The 24,080-nt window shown below is 38.5% G+C and overlaps 1 protein-coding gene across 3 annotated transcripts in view; it reads right to left on the bottom strand.

The window, feature by feature from the left end:
- Positions 1–24,080, bottom strand: part of LRRC1 (leucine rich repeat containing 1) — a 62,155-nt gene that overhangs the window by 17,922 nt on the left and 20,153 nt on the right. For all 3 annotated transcript variants that reach the window (XM_021390156.1, XM_021390155.1, XM_021390157.1), the window contains exons 3-8: positions 21,177–21,255; positions 18,179–18,268; positions 4,556–4,612; positions 2,854–2,917; positions 2,043–2,117; positions 167–311 (exon numbers count right to left, since the gene is read on the bottom strand). In XM_021390156.1, coding sequence (XP_021245831.1) covers positions 167–311; positions 2,043–2,117; positions 2,854–2,917; positions 4,556–4,612; positions 18,179–18,268; positions 21,177–21,255 — 510 coding nt within the window. The remainder of the gene's footprint in view (positions 1–166; positions 312–2,042; positions 2,118–2,853; positions 2,918–4,555; positions 4,613–18,178; positions 18,269–21,176; positions 21,256–24,080) is intronic.

A 24,080-nucleotide genomic window follows, 5' to 3' on the forward strand; every position in this document is an offset into this window, starting at 1 on the left:
AATGCTAAATTAATAGTTATGTATTTCATACTAAGCAAAAAAAAAAAGCTAAGACAAGCTCATCTCTTACACAAAAAGAGAATACTTCAAAAGACATGAAAACAAATCACTTCCAGTTTAGAGAGGATTAAACAGTTCTCAATGATAACATCCATCCTATATTTACCAATGCCATCCGGTAAGACTTGAAGTAAATTCTGAGAAACAAGCAAGTCTGTTAAAGAAGTCAGACCATTAATTTCTTCAGGAAGGCATTCCAATTTATTTTCAGAAACATCCAGACAAAGCAGGTTTTTCAGGTTTCCTACTTCCTGCAACACAAGGTGAAATTTTAGTCACGCTCCAACATGTCACAAAGCAATTTGAAAAATGTGCTATCACAATGAAATTCCAGACAGAAAAGCAACTCTTTGTATGACCTCTAAATGCTGAATAAGTGTGTAAGTAGATTTTGTATGAAAAACCAAGTTGCAGTTTCTTGATCTAAATATCACAACTGGCATTAGTAGCCAGACAGCGTACACTAAGCATACCCAGGCAAGCACCAACCAAAACTGAGTAAAAATCTAAAGTAAAGAACGCAAAGCTGTTTTTTCAGAACTGATTATCAACCTCCACATAATTAAGGTCTGCCCCTCCCAATTAACCTTAGGCAAATTAGGATTAGTCTCTCCTGGCCAATACAGCAACATGCCATGACATCTAGGGATTTCATATCTTCACATCTCCCAGCTGCAACAAATGAAGAAATAGGAATTGGGAGTGTTGCCCTAGCAAGCATCTTGGAAGTGCCAAGTTATACTGCCATCATCTACAATTATGATTACTTAATTTTTACAATGGTAATCTGACAATGAGCTTAAAAGTCTGACAGAGAAATACCTTTCTCCCTATTAACTATCAGAGCAACCCTCCCACTCCCCATGCACACGTACATCTCTATACAAGTTCTACAATAGTTCACACTTTAGTTATTTAAATCATCTCTGGGAGAACAGAATGATAGGAGGAAGCAGGGAGTTGTCCTTTACTTTCACAAATACTAAATTGCCATACAGAGACAGCCCTGATCCTAACTCACAAGATTGCTTTTTTTTTTTTTTTTCAGAAAATGTTTGCCTCTCAAGAGAATCTTTCATTAAACACACGCACAGCTTTTATCCTACAATTCATCCTTTGGACATCAAACAAAACACACAGTTACAGCCATCTTCAACAAAAACAGCTGCTGAAGTCACTCTTGACCTTTTATGAATGATATCAGTGTTTAAATACATATACTTAAAAAATTATTAGGCCAAGCCAACAACCAAGTCAACAAAGTCCACTAAACTGTAACCAATTTCCAAGTTACACTGTTGACATTGAGATCAATAGAGCAAATGACAATGAGTTGAACAAGGAACAGGGGAAAGCAGGTTTTAACTTGGCTCTAAGTGAAAATGAAGTAAAAGAAATCCTTCCACACATTATAGTTGCTCTTAGCAAAGGAAATATAGAGTGCTGTAAGCCTTAAATGCTAAGACCCCTCTTCCATGACTGATGTTAGATGGAGGACTTGCCTCCGCAGATTAAAGTTTCTATTCATGGCAGTTTCTATTCATGGTGGTTCTACCAAATAATGTATCTACATGGAAGATGACAGCAGAAAACAGTGATTCATCCTCAAAACTGTCAAAACTGTGACTGAGATAGATATAAAAGGTGAGGCTTAAAGCAGCCAGTTAGTGGTTCTCTGATCATTGCACCCAGATCATAAAGAGGATGTGTCATCCTACAAACTGAACATGTCTATTAGCAAGCAATTCCTCTAACAAGAAGTTTAAAACAAAGTGTCTGACAACATACATGATTATACTTGATAACGTATAATCCCTTAAAGAGGAACTTACTAAGAGAAAAACCTTAAACATCCAAAGCCAAACCCATGCAAAGTGAAATGAGAAAACAAGCCAGTTTTAGATTGTCTCCTTTTAGATATTAATGAAAACATTTCCTTTTAAAAGTACCTTCAATACAGTATCACTAGAGTCCATTCTTACCTGAGGTATTTCAGCTAATTGATTTCCATCCAACCAGAGGTCTTTAAGATTGAAAAGTGCACCAATTGTTTCTGGCTATAACATAAAAGGTAATAATGTCAGGTAACACAGGACATTTAAATAAATGGCCATCCCATAATTACTGTTTGAGTAAAGAAATTCTTACTACAAGCATAACTTAGAGGTACCACAGTCAAATGCAGCAAGAGTGACTGTCACCATTTGGGAATTCCATCCTACAAACCAATTATTTAATATCCTATAAGACTTTAGTCGACATGCACTATCGAGTTGCATGCATACTCTTCATCTACTGCAAATCCAAGATTTAACTGAGCCAGCTTAATGAAGGTGACATACCTTCTGGTATACCTATCTGCCACAATTAAAGACACTGCAACCCTAAAGTTTGCCTCAGCATTATCTCAAAGATTCCCAATTCCAATCTGGCAATACAGTTGAGCACGTATCTGTGCTCATCCCTTCCAGTTCTCAACAAATGTTCATGTGTTCATTTCAACTGTTAGTGCAAAGTTTGTGCCCTTTCATTTTCTCCATAAAAGTGTTTGTGGAGTACTCTCATTTTCTGGAGAAGAGCTGCAGAAGTTTTTGAGGCAAGATAATACTGCACTGAACAAGATGAAGCAGATGCGGGAAGCTCTAACTCACTGCCAAAATGTATCTGTACATATAAAAAGACTCTCCCCTCCGTGTATTTTTCTTTCTTCAATTTTGGATATCACACAGCCTATTTAAATTAATTATGCATGAATCAAGACCATTGTGCACTTTAAGTAGCATATTCTCTTACCAAGTGATAAAGTTCATTGTTTCCTAAATCAAGTTCTTCAAGACGCTGCAGCTGGGCGAGTGATCTGTGAGATAAGTCAAAACAAAACCACATCAGACTAAACCAACAGAAACCAAATGTATTTGAATGAGCTCATTTTACTGAAACTTGTATTTCAAATTACTACATATTGGAGACAGACAGTTATTTTACTGGGCATAGACTTCTTACAGCAATATCTTACTGAAAAAAATAATTTGGTCTGTCAGTATAATTGTATGTTCTTGAAACATAAAACTTAGTATAAGCAATCAAATTATTATCCTTGATTTTAACCATCAGTCCTTGGGGTGGACAATGCCACATAGTTCAGTATAGTTGGCTAGATTTATTTTAGGGGGCATTTACAGTTACGCAAGTGGATAAAAATTCCACATAGCGGTCACATGTGACAGTACCTAAAACAGCACTAATCAAGACTCACTAAATTCATCATTTGTCCTCTCAATCTGACCTATCAATTTCTGGAGAATTTCGGGATAGATTCGAGGATGCAAACAAGCAGAATCCCAAAAGGAGGTAAAAAATTCTTTGAATACAAACAGATACAAAGCACCATCTTCCTACTTCAACGGCAGCCTACTGTAGAACTTTTGCTTACCTTTCCCAAAGCTGCAGTAACACAAAAACCGGAGACTTGTCAGTTACATTACTGACACTTCAGATTTCCCAGTAGCAATAAAATTGTCAACATCTATGATAGCTTCTGTCTGACACTGAATGGAGAAACCTAGCTAGCAGTTCATAACTTCTGATCACTGACATTTCAAGTTCCTTGTGGCTCACAGCTATAAAGCACTGCAACAGAGGTACTGAGTAGACTGATAGAAAAAAAAGGACCCAAACGTAACTGGGGAACAGATTCTGACCGTAATAGCTTATATCTAGTACATTATACACAAGATTATCTACACAAACTGAATGGAATTCATCTGAACTCTTGCAAGAAGCAGACAGGCAGTGAAGAACGGAAACTACTTCACTACAGATAGAAAGAGCTTCTTCCAAGCAGCCAAAACAGACCCCCAGACTGTAAGACAACTGATTAATTGCACAGAAAACCACCAACTACTCAGTCACAATGCAGACAGTATAGAAACACCCAGTTTTTGTGTCCCCATCCCCCTCCCCAAAACTACTGGGGGTAATGGGGGTGGACTTCAGCCACCAGTAAGTCTGGATTTATGTAAAGGATTTGATCTCCAGATTTTTGAAGTTTCTGTTCAGTTAAGTTCCTAACATGAATGTTGATTTAAATTTCATGAAGGTACATACACCAATTCAGAGCCAAAAACTATGAGATCCCACTATCCTGCCTGAAAACAGGAAATTTCAGCACAAGAGTAATCCAAACCACCACTCCCACTGCTGATACATTAGCTCTGTGCATGCAGGAAGAAATGTCTGGCACTGCTGTATTTTATACAGAAGAGTTACACCCAGCAAAACAATCTAAAGAGACTGCAGACTCCAGCAACTAACCAGTTACAACTACAAAGAATGGATGAAAGTAGGTGTAGTTAAAATAATGCTGCATCCCATAAGGGTTGTCAGCCTTCAACTTGGTATTTGTTTCTAGTTGTCATTCTGTTTCAGATGCCAGCACATTTTTAATAAGAGCATTTTACACTAACACAAACCAAACATTTGAAATGTCACTTACTCGGGTAAATATGTCAGCAAATTCTCTCTAAGTTCCAGTGAAGCCAGGTTATAAAGACTAAAAGAAACAAAAACACAAAAACAACCAAACAGTGTTTACACAGTTTGTAACAAAATTGCTATGAGCTGTTTTGTTTTTCATTCAGTCAGACCATCATGTGAAGCATACGAAGAGTGGAAATCTTTGCTTGTTTCTCTGTAGTACTGCAAAATATTAAAGCTAGAAAGTAAACAGACAAAACATAATTTTCCATTTGTTAAAAAGAAAATTAACAAACAGTATAATCAGGTGAATTGAATTTACATATTTGCTTTCAGAACCTGTCACAGGCTACAGAAGTTACAGAGCATCAGGTAAACTCATCGCTGTTAGAACCACAGCACGCTCATTATCGTAAGTGACATTATGCTTCTAAGCGGCTCACTACTCCATATCCCAGGCTTTTACTAACATCACCATAGCAACATTCAGATTTTTCAGGGGTTTATTTATGACTAAATGGAACACAAGGAGTCGGACATTATTCCAACACTATAATCTGCTCTAATCCTCCGGTGTCCCAGGGAAAAATACAAATCAGATACAGTGACTACAAATAAGTAGTTCCCTGCAACAGAATATGTTCTCTATTGGTGTGCAGGGAGGAGGACAATGTCCTCCTTATATACCTTATTAATACCTTAAATAATAACTAGATTAAAACTAAATATATCACCAAATTTGAAACACCAGTTAAATCCAAGCCTAAAATGTTTGTGTATATAAGGAAAAACCAACATGTACAAAGGTGACACATGACACAACATGTATAAAGCTGACACTTTTGTTTTCACTTCAAACAATACCAACATATTGAATCACACACGATCATTAGTGCTAGTAAAGAAAAGCAACCAACATCCTGAATAAAAAGCTTTATTTTGAGGCTCCGGTGTACCTTTATAAGCAGGGAAGGCAACATAATTCATGTAATGAGTTATTAAAGAGGACAAAAAAATTTTCACAGATTGAATTTGGATGATGTCTGAAAAAAAAAAATGCACCTTACTTCAAGCATCAATTTTGCAATGCATTCAAAAAACACTGAATGAAATCTCAGAGGAGTTTTGACTACATTCTGAACAGTCCCCCTCAGCTTTTAAAATAAGCAAATGTTACCCAACGCGCTCTGCATTCTTCCAGAAGAAATATGTTTAAAACATACCACATGGGTTAAGATGTTTTAGTATAAGTTATAAAAACAATTAAAGATAAGTGAGAATAACTAGACTACTGTCACTCAGAAACCATTTGACAGAAACTACGTAGTAAGGAAGCCATCATTCCAATGACAAAACTATCTGATAAAAATTTTAACACTATAAACACGAGTGAGGATGGAATGCATTATGACATCCTTGCGTAAACCAAAGCAGCAGAGGGGGAGAGGGAAGCAGCGAGGACCACTTCTCTCCAGAGCTTTCATTACATGGGTCTGCTCGCACTCAGACCACCACCTATGAACTTCAACATTTTGGTTTACAGGTTTCCCATCCAGAAACTTATTCCAATCTTTCTTCAGATTTTGCACTTTCTCTTCAATCTCATATTAGGTCAGTCCCGCAACCCACTTTCATCAAGAGAACACAAAAAGGACGTGTACTCCACCAAGCTGCACGTAATCTTGTGTTTACAAATCATCCTGCCTCTACTTATCTCCCTCCCCATCACACTGATGTGTCCACGAGTAAAATGGTGCAATCTCTTAATTTCTCTTCTTACATCAGACACCACTTCAGCTGTGGTTAAACAGAAATCTTTGTCAGCAAAACCACGTTAAACAGCAAGAACGTGGAAGCCACCTCCGCAGTCTGTCTCATTGTATCATTAAACTGGGACAGGTCAGTGAATCGGCTCAGGAAATTGATCCTCCTTAAAAATAACCCAGTGAAAAAGAATAATACAGATCCCTAATCCAACATACCGTAAATCCCCTTAAACACCTGGGCCAATACAACTCCGGAAAGGTGTAATGAAAGCATCAGTACTGCCTAAGTCAGCCACGCCATGAGAAGTCTGTGGGTAGCTGTGGCCCTGGGGATACCCACTGAGAGCTGCATTTGCATCCCGCTGCTTACTGTGCACTTCAGAGTGACCGTGGGCGATCCCAGTCCCATGTTAGGTTCTCTTCTTATGCTACCTGCGGGATTATGTCTTCACACTTAGTGACACAGCTTTCCAGAAGAAAACTTCTTTATTCTGTAGTTACTCTTACTCACAGTGTGCTTACAATTACAACTTCACCCTGGAACAAAATACAGACATCTCCCTCCACCCCTTTAATCTACTCTTTGTACTTCTTCCAGGTTCTCAGGTCCAGCCCAAACACAATATAAACAGAACCCAATAGGCAAAATGAAGTAATGTAAAACAGAGACAAATGCTACTAAGTTTACAGCAGCAAAGCTGGTCCATTTGACTGAAATATTATGATTAAGGTGGATCATTCTGGAAAAAAAAAAAAAAAAAAAGGAGCCAGAAAATGTGAGGAAATCCATGACACTTAAACCTCTAGAAGTTACAGAACTGCTTCCGGCAAACCTATGTGTTGCAATTTAACATGGGAAGACACGATAATTAGCAAATAAAATAGCAGGCAAAAATAGAAAAGGCTCGCTGAGGTACTGGAGAACCAACTTGATACATGACAGAGGGAAGGCCTCATCTTTCCCTTATATTTAACTAGAGGTACTTAGTACACTATACATTCCTATTTCGCTATTTTTCAGGTATGTTAGCAGACAGGATTTTTAGCTGCTTTTAAGAAAAACCCTACATTTCTTGCTATTTTTCCAAATACATTTCCTTATCTAATAGCACATTCTCTACAGAAAATGTATTTTTCCCCCTTTTCAGGTACAAATAATGATTTTTCACAGCATTCCAATTGAAAGAATTTCCTTCTTTTCCTTCTGCCACTAATTTTAAGGGTGCGTCATTAGTAGAGTCCTTTTGAAGATTTTCAAAGGAACTAAAAGAAGCCATACCTTAACAGTTTCAGAATCTTTCCCTAACCCCAGTTTTAATCTAAGGGAGAAAAGCAGTCACTGAGAGTTTTTAGTTTCAACCTATAAAGCACAGGGGCAGTCCAGCTACTCAGGCAGGCAACACAGCTCTGTCAGCATCTGTTCACAGCCACATTTTGAAATACAAATATGCTGCCAGAGCATTGCAGACTGCTCTAGAACAAAGAGACAAACAGCTCTCACTCCCTGCAAAGTCAGAAAATGTTCAAACAAAACATCATCTACATTCTAAAGGGGGAAAAATAAGCTGAGTACTTTTCTGAGGTCACTATAGTAAGAAGCTACAAAACTTATTAAAGCATTAATATTGTAATAATTCTCACCACAAAAACAACCACACACACTGCATGCCGTGCATGCGTGTGAAATTACTGAGCACAAGGCAACAGCAAAATCAGACAGAGGATCCAGTATTTGAAATACAAGGCTTTCTGGATGATTTCTGCTTTAAAAGTGGAACCATGCAGAATGTAAAGGTATGACATGGCTAAAAATGCCATTTTTAGTACAAACCAGATGTTTATTCTGTGCTGTACTTAAAGTAACTTTAGATGCTGGTATTCATCATGACAGCTAGAAGAATGAAAAGAAGAAACATGAAAGCAGTAATTGAGAATAAAACTGAGAACAAATCAGTCTGTAAATGCTGGAAACATCTTTCCTGGACATGTTTGCAAAGGCTTAGGAGAGAAATTCACAATCCAACTTGCTCTACAGAAAAGGATACACCTAAGGAACTTCTCAAATACTCTTTCATGTCAGCCTCTGTGGCTCCTCTCAAACAGAGGGAATTCTAGAACAAGTCTCTAACATTTGAATTAAAGCACATTCTTGTTCTTCCAAAGTGAGCTTATTTTTCTTTAGATGAACTGCAAAGAATCTATCAGTAGCAACGTCCTAGAAAACAGTCCTTTAAAAAGTGGATGACTGTAGATAACAATAACTCACTGAACTAAACACTTTAAGCTACAGTTTAAAAAAAAAATAAATTAAAAAACACCAGAGAAAAGGCAGACAGACACATCCTCTAGTTTCATCCAAGTATGGAACCACAGCATTTTGAGTACATTAAATGTACTGTGTTTTGATAAGTTATACAATACAAACCTGAGATGAGTTCTGCTGGTGCTTTAACACAAGGGACAGCGCTATCATTTTTCTACTTAAGTCAGCCTTTAGAGTGACAACAGAGAACATCATCAGGCTCATTCTATCCCGTCCCTCACCACAATTGGACAGGGAGTGCTCAAGCCCCAGCTACAGAAGCAAAGGCTTCTGAGGAAAGAACTGGGAAGTACAGTGACACATGCACTGTGAAAATGAAGAGGAAGAAATACAAAGATGGAAAAGGAGAAATGCCGATATAGCTTAGAGAAAATAAAGATGGAGAATAAGAGGACTAATATGAAAAGTAAAGGTGCTTAATTAAAAAAAAAATAAAGAAAAACAACAGCCTTCTATTATTTCATTAATAGAAGTCTCAAGTATTTTGACCTTATGTCAAGAGCATGGCACAGCTAAGCATAGAAGAAAAGTCAGACTCTGGAAAACAATTGAGCAAAATTTCATGAGATGAAAATAAAAAACTCTTGCAGAAATCCAAGGCCCCGTTTGCACCTTTCCAGCATGCTTCAGCTGATTAGGGGAATGCAAAATCCCAAACGCAGTTTTGGAAACAGCACCAAATACAGAAAGACCTTTTCCTCCTCACATTTCTAAGATTACAAAGAGAAACGAATGATGAGATAGTTGGCACAGTCTTCATGTTCATATGAAACAAAGGCAAGTCCTACCAGTAAGGATGATTCTGGGCACAGGAAGAGTCATCATTATCCTGACAAAGGAGAAGTAGCAATCCACAAGATGCTTTGAGCTCTTATCTTTAATAAGCTCTGTAGAGTAACACTTCATACAGGTTTTATTGAGGACTTCAGAAATACTAAGATTTCAAAACTAACCTGCTGCAACACTCAAACGAAGGCATTCAGAAGCAGTGGGAGAAGTAGATGAAGAAACTAAAGAATGTCTTCTCCAAAAGTAGTAGTACCAGTCATAGTACAGGTGGCTATTTCATCGGGGGATAATTCCTAAGAACAAGCATAAAACTCTGCTCTTCAGAGACTAACGTATGAACATGGTGAAGACTCAGTATTTGGTCCAGTATAACATTTTTTTTGCAGCTACAGCCATGGCTACACAATATAGTCCAAGCAAACAGCATGCAGAAGTGTGATATGAAGTCTGCTTTCATATTTGCACCAGTTCAAAGGACTTCACCCCGCTGGGCCAGCACTTAAACTGACATGACTTTGGCAAGGTCCTGCGCCTACACCCCTACACAGCACATGCACTTGGAAACATATGGCCAAGACGCTGGGGTAGGAAGGAAAGGAGTTTAAGCTCACCAACTCATCTTCTTTTTTTGAGCAAATAAGCAACATGTCATTCTTCCTGCCTGCCAAGGGTCTTCCAAGACACCAGAAGCCAACTAGTACTCCAACACCAACAAATGAAGTGTATGAAACAAGAGTTGTATTTACATGCATTGCAGCCCACTCCCCTTGTCCAAAGGAAACACGTACAGACCTGTCCCGGGACACAGCAGTTACATGTCTCCTCTGACAGGATCCTACCAAGCTACTCCCATCCCACACGGCTTCCAGCTGCAGACTGACAGTTCCCTCAGCACTGCAGGCTTAGTGCTCCCACAGTGTCTGAACAATCAGCTCCATCGGCGTTTTTGGCATAAGGACACTTTCAACACAATAAAAATCACGTTACCTTTCTAGGGAATGATTGTGCTTCTCAAATTCCCTAGGGTTCCACTAACATATAACCATGAAGTTTGCAATCTATACTCTCCCAGTACGTATTTTATCCCCTTTTTTAAAAAGAGTAAATATTATACACTTACTTTGCTTATAACTACTGCTTAATATTGACATAATTAGGCAAAGTCACCATGAAAGAACCTTAAAATTCATATCCATTGTACGGCAACCTACTAATTAGTACAGAACTGCAGCTACCGTTTGTTCTCAAGACGTTTATTTCCCCAAAAAGTCCAGTTTAATCTGAAAGCTTTTTTTCTCCCCTCCAAATATCAGTTTTAACCAGTCTCCTGCCCCCCTGTTTGGCTCCCCTTCAGTTACAGAAACATGTTCTACAGTGTGCATGATAAAGGAGAGCCCTGATGAATTTTTGCAAGAAAATCCAGAAGAATTTAAAGAGAGACCTTAGATCCATACCATGCAATTAGTAAGAGTGCTTTTTGCAGACTCTTGGCTACTGAATCTTATAAATAGGTGATCCAGAAACTACAGCAAGTATTATTTTCCTTTATGAAGGCACTCAGCCTTTCAAAGCATACTTTCTTCATATATGCGAAGTCCTGCTGTTCTACCTCTGAATATAAGTGATGCTGTAAGAACTGCAAAGCAAGATAATTAGATTTAGTTTTGATGAAACCTATTACATCTCCTCATCAGTATGCCTAAAGACGATTCACCCAAAAGTCATCTCTAAGACCATTTAACTTCCTTCTTTCTAGAGGCAAAGCAACTTGAAGTAACTTGCAAAGAAGTTAAACACTATTTTCTGCTCAAAATTACGTATATAAAATACAAGGGAAAGGCACAATAGTTTTCTCCTTCCTTAGCAGTCCATTATCAGACTTGAGAAGCAGGACAGTATTCTAGTAAGAACTTGTGCTTCCTTGGAGAACTGACTTTAAACAGGCACAAAGGAAAGTAAAGACGGTAATTTTGTCATTCTGGACTCCAACAGGAAAGACACAAAGCCAGAGGAATCGTATTGGAATCATCAATTTCTTGAATTAAACTGTCAATACAATTAGCTTGTAAAAAAGTTGCAGATCTTCCACAAGGGACAATGAAAGGCTAAACAACATTAGTATCTTATAAGGTACTAACTGGAGGAAAGACTGGATAGACGCCTTAGTACAAGTCACATCCAAATTTCTGAAAGGGAACAAAGTACTACAGTTTATGACCAAGAAACTCCCTAAATCCATAACAGTGGTAGGCTAAGCTGCTAAGACTGGTTTTCTACACATGCTTGGTTTCCAAGTTGCTGGAATCAGTTGCACTCTCTCACACACACAGCAACAAGCATGATCCGAAAGACATGGAAACTGAACTCAGTATGACCTTCAAAAGGGATCAGTAAAAGGCAAGAGAGAAATTCGTAATTACGGCACAGCCTGTTCACTTTTGAGTTCACATTCTTCAATTCACTTATCAAGATTACTAAAACAGTATGGGGACATTAAGCCAATTCACTATTACAAGATTTCATTTTAAAAACCTCTTCCATTCTACTTATACACCACCAGTTTTCCACTATTTAAACAAAATCCTGAATTATTTCCAAAAATAATTGCTAAATATATGTTGAATATGTCTTCCTTGTGTAGCATACAAGATGTAGAACTTCTCATTTAAAGGCCAGATGGCCCTGCATTCACTACGGCATTGTTAAACAGTAGTCCTGAAATAAATTTTCAAGTTCCTTAAAATTCAGTTTTGCCATTTAGGAAGCAGCTGTGATTAACACTGACTGCTCCACCTACTCAAACTCTGAAAATATTGCTTGTCATGCTAAATTCAGATTAGCCAGAGAGATACATTTTGATACTATTTATATGAGCCTAGCCAGGCCACCTATAAACAGTTCTCCTTCTACATGTTTGCAAGATAAGCCTCCTCATCAGTTTTGCTGTATCACGTAAAACCTTATTATACTAAATCTTAATACTGACTTGCTCTAGGTAATTTTGAGAGCTTTTCCCACTCTGAGCAATGCTACCAGATGCACAGTCTACACTCGCGATATTCTAGCATATGCTAAGAGAAACACAGCCAAAGTCTGGCCCAGGAATCCTTTAGCAAAATAAGCACGTCACTCTGATCTGCTTCTGGATCCTGTGCATCAAGAGCATCATCCTTGCCTTTCAAGATCTTTTATTCTCCAGACTGTTCTATTCAGATCAGCATTACAGATTCTGAATTCAGATGCTGATGAAAACCTCTAGAATTAAAAACATGTCTATTAAAAAATCGTGCTCGGTGAATTTGTTTCCCTAAAATGAAATCGCTATATACTTATGGTTCTACGACTCCCAAAAGGCATGCCCATAACAAATTCTTCCGCATGACGTTAATCCTAAGTGCTCTAACATTTCCTCTGTTCTTCTCACTGTGTTCATTTACATTACAAAATGCATATTCTAGCTGCAGACATTAAGAGGAAAATTTCTCTGCTTACCTGGTAATTAATTCCCTTTCAGTAGCAAGGTCCACAGATCCATTCAGCCTGCTTGCAGCTTGGGGGTAAACCAGACTCATCAGTCATTGGCATCAGAAGAATATTCCTCCCACCTAAATAAATTATCATCTCCCCATTTTAAAAGTTTCTAACACCAAAATAAATCTATTCTGCTTTCTTGCATCACAGACTGTCCAGTTCTCTGAAGAAAGTGGGGCTACAAATCATGGGATACTACAAATCATGTCTCGCTCAGGCACAGGCAAGACTGATGAAAAAAAGCTAACGATTAGATAAGAGCTAGATGTTTCATATGCTGATGGGCAGAAGGCCTTAAATCATAACTTCAAGCACAGGGGTAGAGCCATGCACTTTACTTCAGCCAAAAAGAAAGTCGTACTTGCTAATTTTATTGTCCCCATAGAGTCTGACAGAAAACCATCTAAGTCTTTTCAGCATGAAATGCCTATTTGAATGTTTTCTTGGCTAGGGCAGATTACTTTTGAAGCACAGATCTGAAAGTCCAATGCTAGATTAAACATCAGAGACTCACATAAAAGGCTTTCGAAGATATCTATAACTTCATTCAGGACAAAGAACCACAAATAAATAAACATACAATGATGACAATCTGTCTTCTCTTTCTAGATATTAAACCATGAGAGCACAGCACAAAAATCTTTGTTGGTAAAAAGGCAGTATCACACTGCAGGATGGGGGGAACTAATTCTGAGGCAAATGCTATGAAATTAATACATAAGGACAGAACGTGTTTGGGAAATACATACATTTGATTATTCATAATACTGTAAGGCATACCCTAGGAAGGCTCATAGACACTTTGATTTCTGAATTTCAGGAACAAGCAGTGTGTGCTCTGGATGTCACATAAATAAGGAACTACTGAAGAAAAACTCTGGAAGCAAATAGAAATTCCTAAACGCTACCCGTGGCAGTAAGAACCAACCACATTTGCTCACTCCACCATCACACCACCACAAGCAGAACATGCAGGGAAATTAGACTTGCTTCATTAGGCTGAGAAATACTGAAAGGACACTCCCACTAACAGCTTAAATTGTATAACCTGTTTCTCTGAACGGTTCACCTAGGTAACAGGAAAACTCCTGTTTAAGATAATTATTAGCTTTAATATCTCACACACATTAGCACTTACTATTTTACTCTATGCCATATGTTAAAGATCGCAAATCACAGAGAAACACAAAAAAACTAACACTGCTAATATTACAATACCTAGTCTGTTACCAAGCCCCAAAGCAGAGCATACTAAAAAGATATGTGGCACAAATATGTACAAGGCATAGGGTTCAAAAAGGAAAGCTTTTATCTAACAAGTGAAAACATCTAGCACGTATACCAGCAGCAGATAAACAGTCTGAACTGGTCACACAGAAGACAACAAGCTGATACACACTGGGTCTGTCTATGCACAAGCAAGAAGAAAGACAAAAGGGAATAGAGAGGCCTTGCCTACGTTCTTCGAGCATCCAGTTGGGACTTTTAAATACACTCCATTTTGGCAACACAAAGGAAAAGAAAAACTTGAAAGGGCAATGCAGAAGAATTCTTAATGGCACAACAAAAATGTAAACAGCAACTTTACATATCAAAAGCTAGAATAAATTACAATACTCGCCTGAGACAGTGAAGCTGATCATTGGTATTCAGCTTATACATCAGACAATAGGAAAACTGGATTGGCTATTTGGAAGACCCACTTACACAAAAAAGTTCCCCACAAGTGAAATGAAAGTCTTCTGATCACTATACCACATTAAGGTGAATTTGAGATTTCACTGTCTAAGGTGGATTCCCAGATAAGAGTCTAAGACCATACAAATTTAGGATGTTTTTTCCTAGTTTTTCAAATTTTCTAGTGGCCAGAAGATCAATAACAAGCACACAGACTCCAGGTTTTTCCCTAAGCACAACCGTACTAGAATAACTCACCATTATGCCAGTATGTACTTTCTTGCTCACTATTTGACTGATCTTATGTAAAGCATGTAGCCCCAGTCTATTTCATTAAATAAGAACATGGATCTTAATGCAAAGCACAAAGAAACTCCAGCAAGGCATTTGCAAACATATCCAAACACCTGGAAGAGTCTTTTTTCATCTCTTCAGCAATAAAGAGACACTTAGCATGACTTTCTTTAAACATCTAGCATTTTTGGGGTCCTAGAAAAGGCAGGGGAAAAAGAGCAGAGAAGGGAACAAGAAGCACAAGTATGCTGTGTTTGGAGATCCCACAGATTGTTTCATTGCTTTTACCAAAACATAAGGCAGTCAACTGGACCAAATTCACTTAAATGATGACTTCATGCTTAAAATAAATGATAAAAATTTCATGAGATAGAAAAGGAAAGCTGCACCTGTTGGTATCCAGACTGAAAAAGATAGTTTTACTATTTATAGATGTAAGAGTATTCAAAAAAATGTTGACGGAATTCACTCTCAGTGGTAAATGTCAGGTTAGAGCTTTAAGCTGCAGTAAGGCTGCTTGACTGCAAACAAGACCTTTCAATCATTTCTAACTATAGTTAGACAGAGTATCTTTATCCTTGTCAACAGTGGTTGAAAATCCTTAATCTGAAGGAGAGAGAAGGAGCATTATGCTTCTGTTATTTATCATGAAGCGTGATGTATTTTAATAATCACCAGATTTCGATCATTTTAATGTATTCCAGGAAAAGCAACATTCCCCAATAGACTTCAAGAACAGTTACATTTTTGTGGGATGTGCCATTACTTTCCCTCTTGTTATGTTAATATTATTTTAACTTGGAAAAATCCAAGTTTACTTCTCATCTGCCATATCTCTTTCTATTCCTAATACCTGACAAGCCAAAGACAAAAGCCCAACACATTTATCCCTGTTTCTTGAAGCATAAATCTGATAAGCATAAATTTCTGCTAAAAAATTGAAGTGTTTTTGCATAAATAAAATACGCACAAGTTTAGAAAACTATCCTGGGTGCATTTGTCAGATCGAAGATTCTGATTTGAATAAAAGCCTAGCCCTCCAGGACAATTCACCAAGAACAAGCATACAGCTCTTCCTGAAGCACTTGAGGGTCCCATGGTTTTGGCTTCATTACTGGGAACTGGCTTTGAGGAAGAATGGGTTACACTGCTGTGCTCTGTAACAGCTCACATAAAGTTGAAGCAGTTTCACAGCACCTCCTTGGACTGTTCAGGATCAATAACAGGAAAATTATTACACATTCTTCTATAGTTCTACATACTGACATTTCTGCAAACGCCTGGTATCCCCATTTTAACCAAAATTGTTTCTATTCATTTGCTCCAAAAGAGAGCCTACCACCAGCCACATTTATCACATGACAGGCAGGCTAAGCAAGGAGCCAGAGCCTCAGCAGTCAGTGACTTGTCAGGGAAGCCAGTGACCTTCCTCCAGGAATTAGTTGTAAAGCAGCAGTCTACCTCATAGTTTGAGAATCATTTCAGCTTGTCATGTTTCTTGTACTCATTTTCAGAATCAGGAAAGATCCAAAATTTTAGCCCTAGGTTTTCAGCAACTAAGAAGTCTGAACAAATCTGTTCTTAGCTGTCAGTACCATGAAAAGCTGTATTAAAAGTTTTGTGAACATTCTGTAGAAAAGGAAGAATGTCACAAAAGCTCCAGCCCATGCAATTTTTAATAAGACTTTGCCATAGTCAGTGGGCACACATTAGCTGTACCTGTTAGTGCTTGTGGAACGTTTCAAAAGATATTTTCTACTTCTATTGCTCCTGGACTGGTGCCCACTGACAGCTTTAATACTCACAGGAAGCGGCTAAAGTAATGCTGGTCTGGACTTGACTACATTGCAGGAGCTCTTAATAAGATCCCTTCTGGAGGACTCTTCTATTTAGAAAGTTGGCTTTTAATGATTGTTAGGGACAAAGCTGACTCCCCAAAGAATCCTTGTTAAAAAACACTCCACTTCATGAAAGTATGTCCAAGATAAATAGGCCTCTACTGTTAGAGGACTCAACATCCAAGTTGTTCTTCCTGTGTTCCTAGACTTTCTGAAGGAAGAAAGAGATCAAAGTGGTTTGAAGTTGTTCAGTGCATGGCAACTTAGAACAATACAGGCACAGTAACCACAAAGGCAGGTACAGAGAGACACAGAGAGAATGAACTATCGTGTGCTGCCAGAAAGTTCTATTTCTCTAAAATGGTACATTTCCCAGCAAACCAGCAAATAAGCTTTTGCAGCTGTTTGCCAGGGCCAAATACTTAAGATGTCTTCATAAACTCAATGAGAAACTGGACAAAGATGGACAAACATGTGGAATAGGATTCATTATGGCTACCATTAGACAAACCACAATCTAGAGCTAAGGAAATCCCCTGAACCAGAGGATGGTAAGAGGAGTAATCAAACACGCGTTTTTCTTAATCCACATAAGTACAGCTGTAGAAGAAAGGTGGGCTAAATGTGCCATTGGTCTGAATAAGTACAGACATTCTCCTATTTTTAATTAAGGACATGCGGAATTACCTTTTCTCCTTCAAATCATAGGAGCTATCCATGTCTCTTCTAAAAGAAGAGACTGCAAGTGTGGATGTGTGTTACTATCAAAAAGAGACAAATAATTGAAGTTAACTTTACCTTTCACATGTTTCTGCTTTGGAAGTCTGTCCTTGCAATGATGCTCTACTTTCCAGAATTAACAAACACATCTCCAAAGCTTATCAAATTTCATCTCAAGAGCTGTTTTGTGAATTTCCTTCTCCACGGTTCTTGCTGGAGTTCTTTCAGAACCAAAGTGCTGCTATGGTTAGGAACCCTCTAATTTCCAGCCTGATCATAGCCAGCTTTTACCCGTTTGTTCTTGTGCCAACACTATCTGGTTTAGAGCTAAGCTGCAAGCTGGCTGACATGTTTACAATAACGGATCAATGGCCTTTACTACAAAAAAAGGAAAGTAAAAGGTCAATTTTCCATCACAAAACACCTATTTAATTTTGCATTTAAAAATCCAAGTTAATCCAAATCCCAGAAAACAGAACCTAAATATATACACACACGATTCAGACTCTGAATTGACTTGCTAATGGTAAGCAAAAATGCAAAGGGATTTTTTTTTTTTAACAGATTGATAAAAAAAATAAGCACAGATCTGTAAATGACTTCATAGGTGTATCACATTATATACAGTTATGCAAGTGACTTACACAATACAGGTACCAGGAAAGAAAATAAGTCAGTTAACAAAAAGGCTAAAGAACACTTACTTCCCAATGTTTTCAGGTAGTGCTTGCAGAGAGATATCATTTACTGAAAGACACGTTAGATTCTGTAACTCAGGAAAGCTTTCGGGCAACCTATGGAGATATTAATTCAAGTTTAGGACTTCCAGCGTAAGTATACACATTAATAGAATACACAGAGGAAAAAAGAACACGTTGCAGAAAATTGGAGTCTTTTTAGCCGATAGACACAGAGAGGGGAGGAATGCCTATGTTCCAGCATCAATCTTGGAAAATTCTAGGAATCGTAGCAAGAAAAAAGCATTAATCTCTTTTCCCTATCTCCAATTTGCAACGTTACAAAGCTATATACATACAGCAACATATAAAGCATGACAAAAAATTAAACTGAAAAAAATATTCTACTGGTATTTTCCTGCATCTGCTAGATGGTGAAATAATTGAATCAATTGCTTTGATTTAAGCTTCAGCTATGTATGTGCTTACAGCAGGGCCATTTTGTGTTAGCGACTAGGCTGTTCTTCAGTTGCCGCTTTTTGAAGAAACAGTCTGTTCACCAGCAAGACAATGTTCTGTTGTTACAGCATTTCACATGTACTAGTTCACAGCACAACAGCATGCAATCCCTCTCCTCTCACGTTCTAAAAATGCGAGCATATGTACAACACTCCCAAAGTACCCAAAGCCTTCAGGTCCAGCACCCAGCTTCCTGCACTTCTTGGCTTCCCCCTGCTCACACCAAAGAACTCCTTCAGCCCTGCTCACAGGCAGCCAGGTTGCACCAAACCTGATCCTCAGAGAATGCAACCTCAGCTCAAGCTGTAGCATTCAGTTTGGCTCCCCACGCCACCCAGCTCCAGGCAATTCGCAGACTGCCAGCGAACTGGCAATGCAGGTGTATGGGCTGTGTGTGACGGGGAAAAGGGAAGGAGACAAATTACAAATTCTCATGCGCTCAACCCCATACCATGCTGTTTGTCATTTTCTGTCTTTTATTAACAGAATATGTTTGGTATCTCTACTATGTGAGCTCTACTGTGACTGTTCACCCCCCTTAGGTGTACAATAGTAACAGCATGCTTTGAAAAAGCAGTTTTACCATTCAGGAGCTAACAGTTTTAAAACTGTAGTTAAATGGCCTACCTATAGCAAACAGTGGACTTCTAGTCTAACCTATCTAAATGTGCCTCCTTCTTATTAACATAAGCCTGTAAGCAGCTGAAAATCAGCCATTTTTAGTACTGAAGTCATTTGATTTGACAATGAGGCAACATTCTGTATTAGTGGAAGCACATTGATCGGGAAGTTCTCTAACTGGCTTTTGAGCTCAGAGGAAACAAGAGCAAGAATCAATGGCTTAAAAAGGTTCCAGGATATCAACAAAAGCAAATGACTACTAGGCTTTCTCACTCTGTCTGGGGTAATTAGTGCCAAGACCTAAATGCTGTTATACAGGTAAAACTGAAATTCTGGACTTTATCACAGAAAGCACCAGGCACCCATGTAGAAACAGCTTGAATTATCTGTGTTTTCTAACTTACTAAACTGCTCAGAGTGAGGTTTTCCACTACACACATACAATTTGGAGCCATTCTATCATGAATTTTTAAAATTCTCCGACAGCTGCCAGCAGTGAATTACGAGATCTATTTTAACCCCATTAAAAAGCCCTACGACTCTTTTGCCAATTCCTCTCAGCTGCAGTTATGCATTACAGACACTGTTTAAAGAGATACAGTACTTGGGCCCTAAGCCTTATACGGTTCACAAAATGGAGAACGATAGCTAACATCCTACTGCTTAATATTTTCTATTTCAATAATACGAGATGCAGCTCTATGCTTTATGTACGGCACACACATCTCTGAGAAAATGCTGTGCACTGACTCTCATCACTTTAATATCTAAACATCAGCTCAGCTTCAGTTTGCTTTACCAGATTTTTGTGGTATTATTATCCTCAGTATATAAATGGGCTACAGAGGCACGGGGATTAAGATCACAAGTGTCCCTTTAATGCTTAGAGATCCGAATTTCCAGAGAACTTAGAATGCACTATGCACTATATTCAAAGCGCAGCCCTGAAGAATCTCAGCTGCCAATGTGGGAGAAGCTGCCCTGCAAAACCGCTGGAGCAGCTTAAGATATTGCAGACACTCAGCTGTTTGTTACCACTCAAGCACCCGGGCCAGCCAGCTAATCGTGCAAGTATTCCCAGCCTATCTCAGCGCAAAGCAAAGAGAGTCGGTTAACGCCCACTGTGAATGCTCTGGTTTATGTGAATTTCTAAGCATCACAAAGGAGCTCTGTGGCACAGGCCGGTTTAGGAAATGGATCTCCAAACAGCGTTCAAAGGCTCCAGCTAGCAGATCACCTCTTCTCCCCCTTGTTATCTTCGGTCTCGTTTCACTACATGAATTCCAAACTCTTCAGCAAATGGAACAGAGCAATGTAAACAAACCTCTTCTGTAAGTGCGTAATCCCCAGACTCCAGCAGAACACAGACCAGGAGCAGCAGCAGCAGCCACTGATGGATGCAGTGCTTTTTTGCTACATGTTACTGCACGTCACTGTGTCCCAATTGACAGCAGAGTGTCGAAACACTAGTCTAAGCTTTAATCATTAGGAAAAGCTATTATCTGCAGCAGCTGAGCTACAGTCTATACCAAATTGTCAGGCACCTGGGTTTGTGCCAGTGCATTCGTGCTTACCATCGCCTTATCTCTCCCAGGTATGAGAGTGGTTTTCCTATGCATTTAAAAAGAGGAATGAAAATTACTTCGGAGAGAATCAGATTTGCGTTTTTCCTGGTCGGCTAACAAATTTCATCCCCTCCCAGTGAAAATGCTCATTGCTTTTTAAATCTGAACTTTTGCTACAGACCCTGCCAGTGACAGATGTTGCTGGCAAGATTTCATAGAGATCCTAAATCACAATTCTTAAGGGCTCATTTAAAATTGTAATTGTTACAGCAAGATTGTAATTCTGGTATGGCAAGTACTAAGAAGAAGGTGGAAATTACCTAGTTAGTGGATTCCCACTGAAATCTGCTACCTGTAGCGCCTTGCAGAATGAGATGCTTTCTGGTATTTCAGGAATATCTGCAGAAGAAAAAAAAGAAAAAGGAAAAAAAAAACATCATCAAGAACTGTACAGCGTCTGCACTGAAACTATTGCCTCATTATGTTCGGTAACTTGCTCCTGCAAGGAGTTATCTTGGTATCTTTCAAGACATTTCAACATGCAAGACTGCTTCATGTCCAAGAACGAGAGCAAGAGCAGCCACCAGCACAAAGCTGCTTTGCACTTTTTCAAATCCCACTGCGCTCTCCTGTTCTGCACCATTTTTCCTGATCCTAGACTACTCACCTGTGCTTGGACTGATCTGCATCAGTCTCTGTCCAGCAAAAAACAGATTCTCGGTGTTCTAAGATTGTTCCAAAGAACCAATTAAAGTTTGAACCTCCTGTAATTTGATCAATACACACTCACGATCTGTGCTGGCAGAAAGTACAGGGGGAGAAAGAGCAAGGAAAGGAAGAAGAGAATATGCAAGTCTCTTTGTTCATAATTCACACTCATGGAAACAGAACCACACTAAAGACAAGTGATTTGAAAACATTGTTCAAATCAACAGGTCCCACATCAGTGCTAGCATACTATTACGGAAAGGTAGAAACTAATCAGAGTTACTTATACATGAAAATAGATTTTTTCTGGTACCTCCAATACTATATGTCTATCTGCTGAAGCTAGTCATGCCACCTTAAACACAACATTTTCTTCAGGGCCTCTTACTTCAGGCTTCTCTTGAGCAGCCTGCAGGCCCGCTGTGTAAGAAACAGATATGCTCAGTTTCCTTGTTTAACAACTTAGATTGATATGATTCACCTGGAAGGGGGGTTTAAAAAGAAAAGAAGTCAAATCTTAAAATAAAAATCAGACTTGTGCTTCCTATTCCTTAAGTTTTCCTATCTCCATTCTTTCTGCATAGTATTCCATCTATTTCATCTCCTCACAAGTGGAAGTGTCCTTTCCTACGGTACGGACAAACAGCTGGGAATAGTGATATCTAAATAACTACAAGAAAAAAAAAGACTCATTATGAATGCCTGACTGAATAATCAAAAGTAATAAATTCTTGCAACACACGAAATACTTAAAAGCATTTGACTGCCACTAACACCACAGAAAGTAAAAGTACTGAAGTCACTGCAGGGACATTGCTCAGTCCTACCAAAAAGAGAACTTCCTTTTTTTTTTTTTTTCTTTTTACGCACTCATGTGAAAGCATTCCCTTTAAGAAGTGCTCTAAGGAATACAAGCAGCACGCAGAACTGGAAACTTCCCCTTTCCCTACACAGAGAGGCACATGAAATCAAAACAAAAATCAAGCTTGCATTTACAGACAGCAAAGCTGCTGCCTTTATTCCTATCAGTCCTCTATGTGAGCACCATCTGTAGAAGACTGAATTTACACAACGGGATTATTGAAGACAAAGGTCCTCCCTACACTCAGCAGACATTACAACCTCTGCCTGGCGTTACAGCAATGACAAGCACGGACACGGAGCTCTGCTAGTCAGCAGCAAGTTCAGAAGTTCATTATCCGCCATATTCCTCATACCACCCTTATCTGGATAACCAGTTGGAAAATGAATAGAACAGCATTGGCTCACTTTCTTTTACTTTTTAATAGCTCTGTCCCACTTGCTCACCCCCTCCCCTTCCCCACATCAAAACTACACATAATTTAACACGAGCCTCAATTAATTCAGAGTAGATCTTTGTTTTGAACTACGGGAGCCCGTGTAATATTTGTCACTGCCTTAGCACTCCTGAAAGGGACATTGCTATTTTACAGCCTCAGAAGACTCAAAGTAACTTGTGTCTTTGCAGCCCAGTCCGCATCCACAACATTTATACATGCATCTACGTACACACATACCTCTTTGGTGTATAGATGCACCCACTGTGCGTGAATCATTCTCCCTAATTAAGTAAAAAGCAAACTTCAAGTAACTGTTTTAAATTGTTTAGAAAAACTACCTATGTATACACACATATACATACCTAAAGCAGCAGATAAATTTTCAGTGACAACACAAAGTCTCTGAAATTATGCATGCTATTGATTTCCTCTATCAATGTGTGGTTTCACTGTCACACCATAAATATTTTCTCTTCTATTTCTACGCATTCTCAAGCCAAACTATTTTGATATTCTCCTTCTTTTACAAGTCTTAGCTATTATCCATAAGAGCTAATAGTTAATTATCTGAACTATATAAAATTTATTTCAATATTAGTTGCTATACAGCTGCACACAAACTGTTTATAGTTTGGATGCATTTGCAAACAACAAAATCAGTCCTACAATTAATGCACGTTTTCCCAGCCTACTTATTCCAGAACACAAAATCATTACATGAGCAAAACTTCTCAGTAAAAAATGACAACAGATATAAGAAAAAGAAGAGAAATTCCACTTCTATATTAAGCTTTTTCTTTGCATGTAAAGTGTGTTTTCCTCCCACCTTTTGCAGGATGCTTTTGTGACTTGTTCTTCTCCTCTATCAAACTGGACGAAGAACAGAAAAAATTCAGTCCATCTCTTTGGATTGGGGATTGTTACATGTTCAGTAAGCAAAACAAGGTTGAAATATAAATATTAAAAAGATTTATCAGCCAGAACAGAAGCAGATTACTAGCAGATATTTTATCACTACACATGAAGACTACTGTAGGATTATTTTGAACAAATAAGCTCAGAAGAGTAAAGGCAAGGAGCATTTTAGTATATGACAGAAAAATCTGGAGCGGTTATTATAGCACAGGAGATGACAGTCCATAATAGAAACATTGGCATAATTAGCTGAAATGAAACACGGTATATCCAAATACATAAAGAAGTCCATCTATTTCC

This window comes from Numida meleagris, chromosome 3 (assembly GCF_002078875.1).
Source record: "Numida meleagris isolate 19003 breed g44 Domestic line chromosome 3, NumMel1.0, whole genome shotgun sequence".
Lineage (NCBI taxonomy): Eukaryota > Metazoa > Chordata > Aves > Galliformes > Numididae > Numida > Numida meleagris.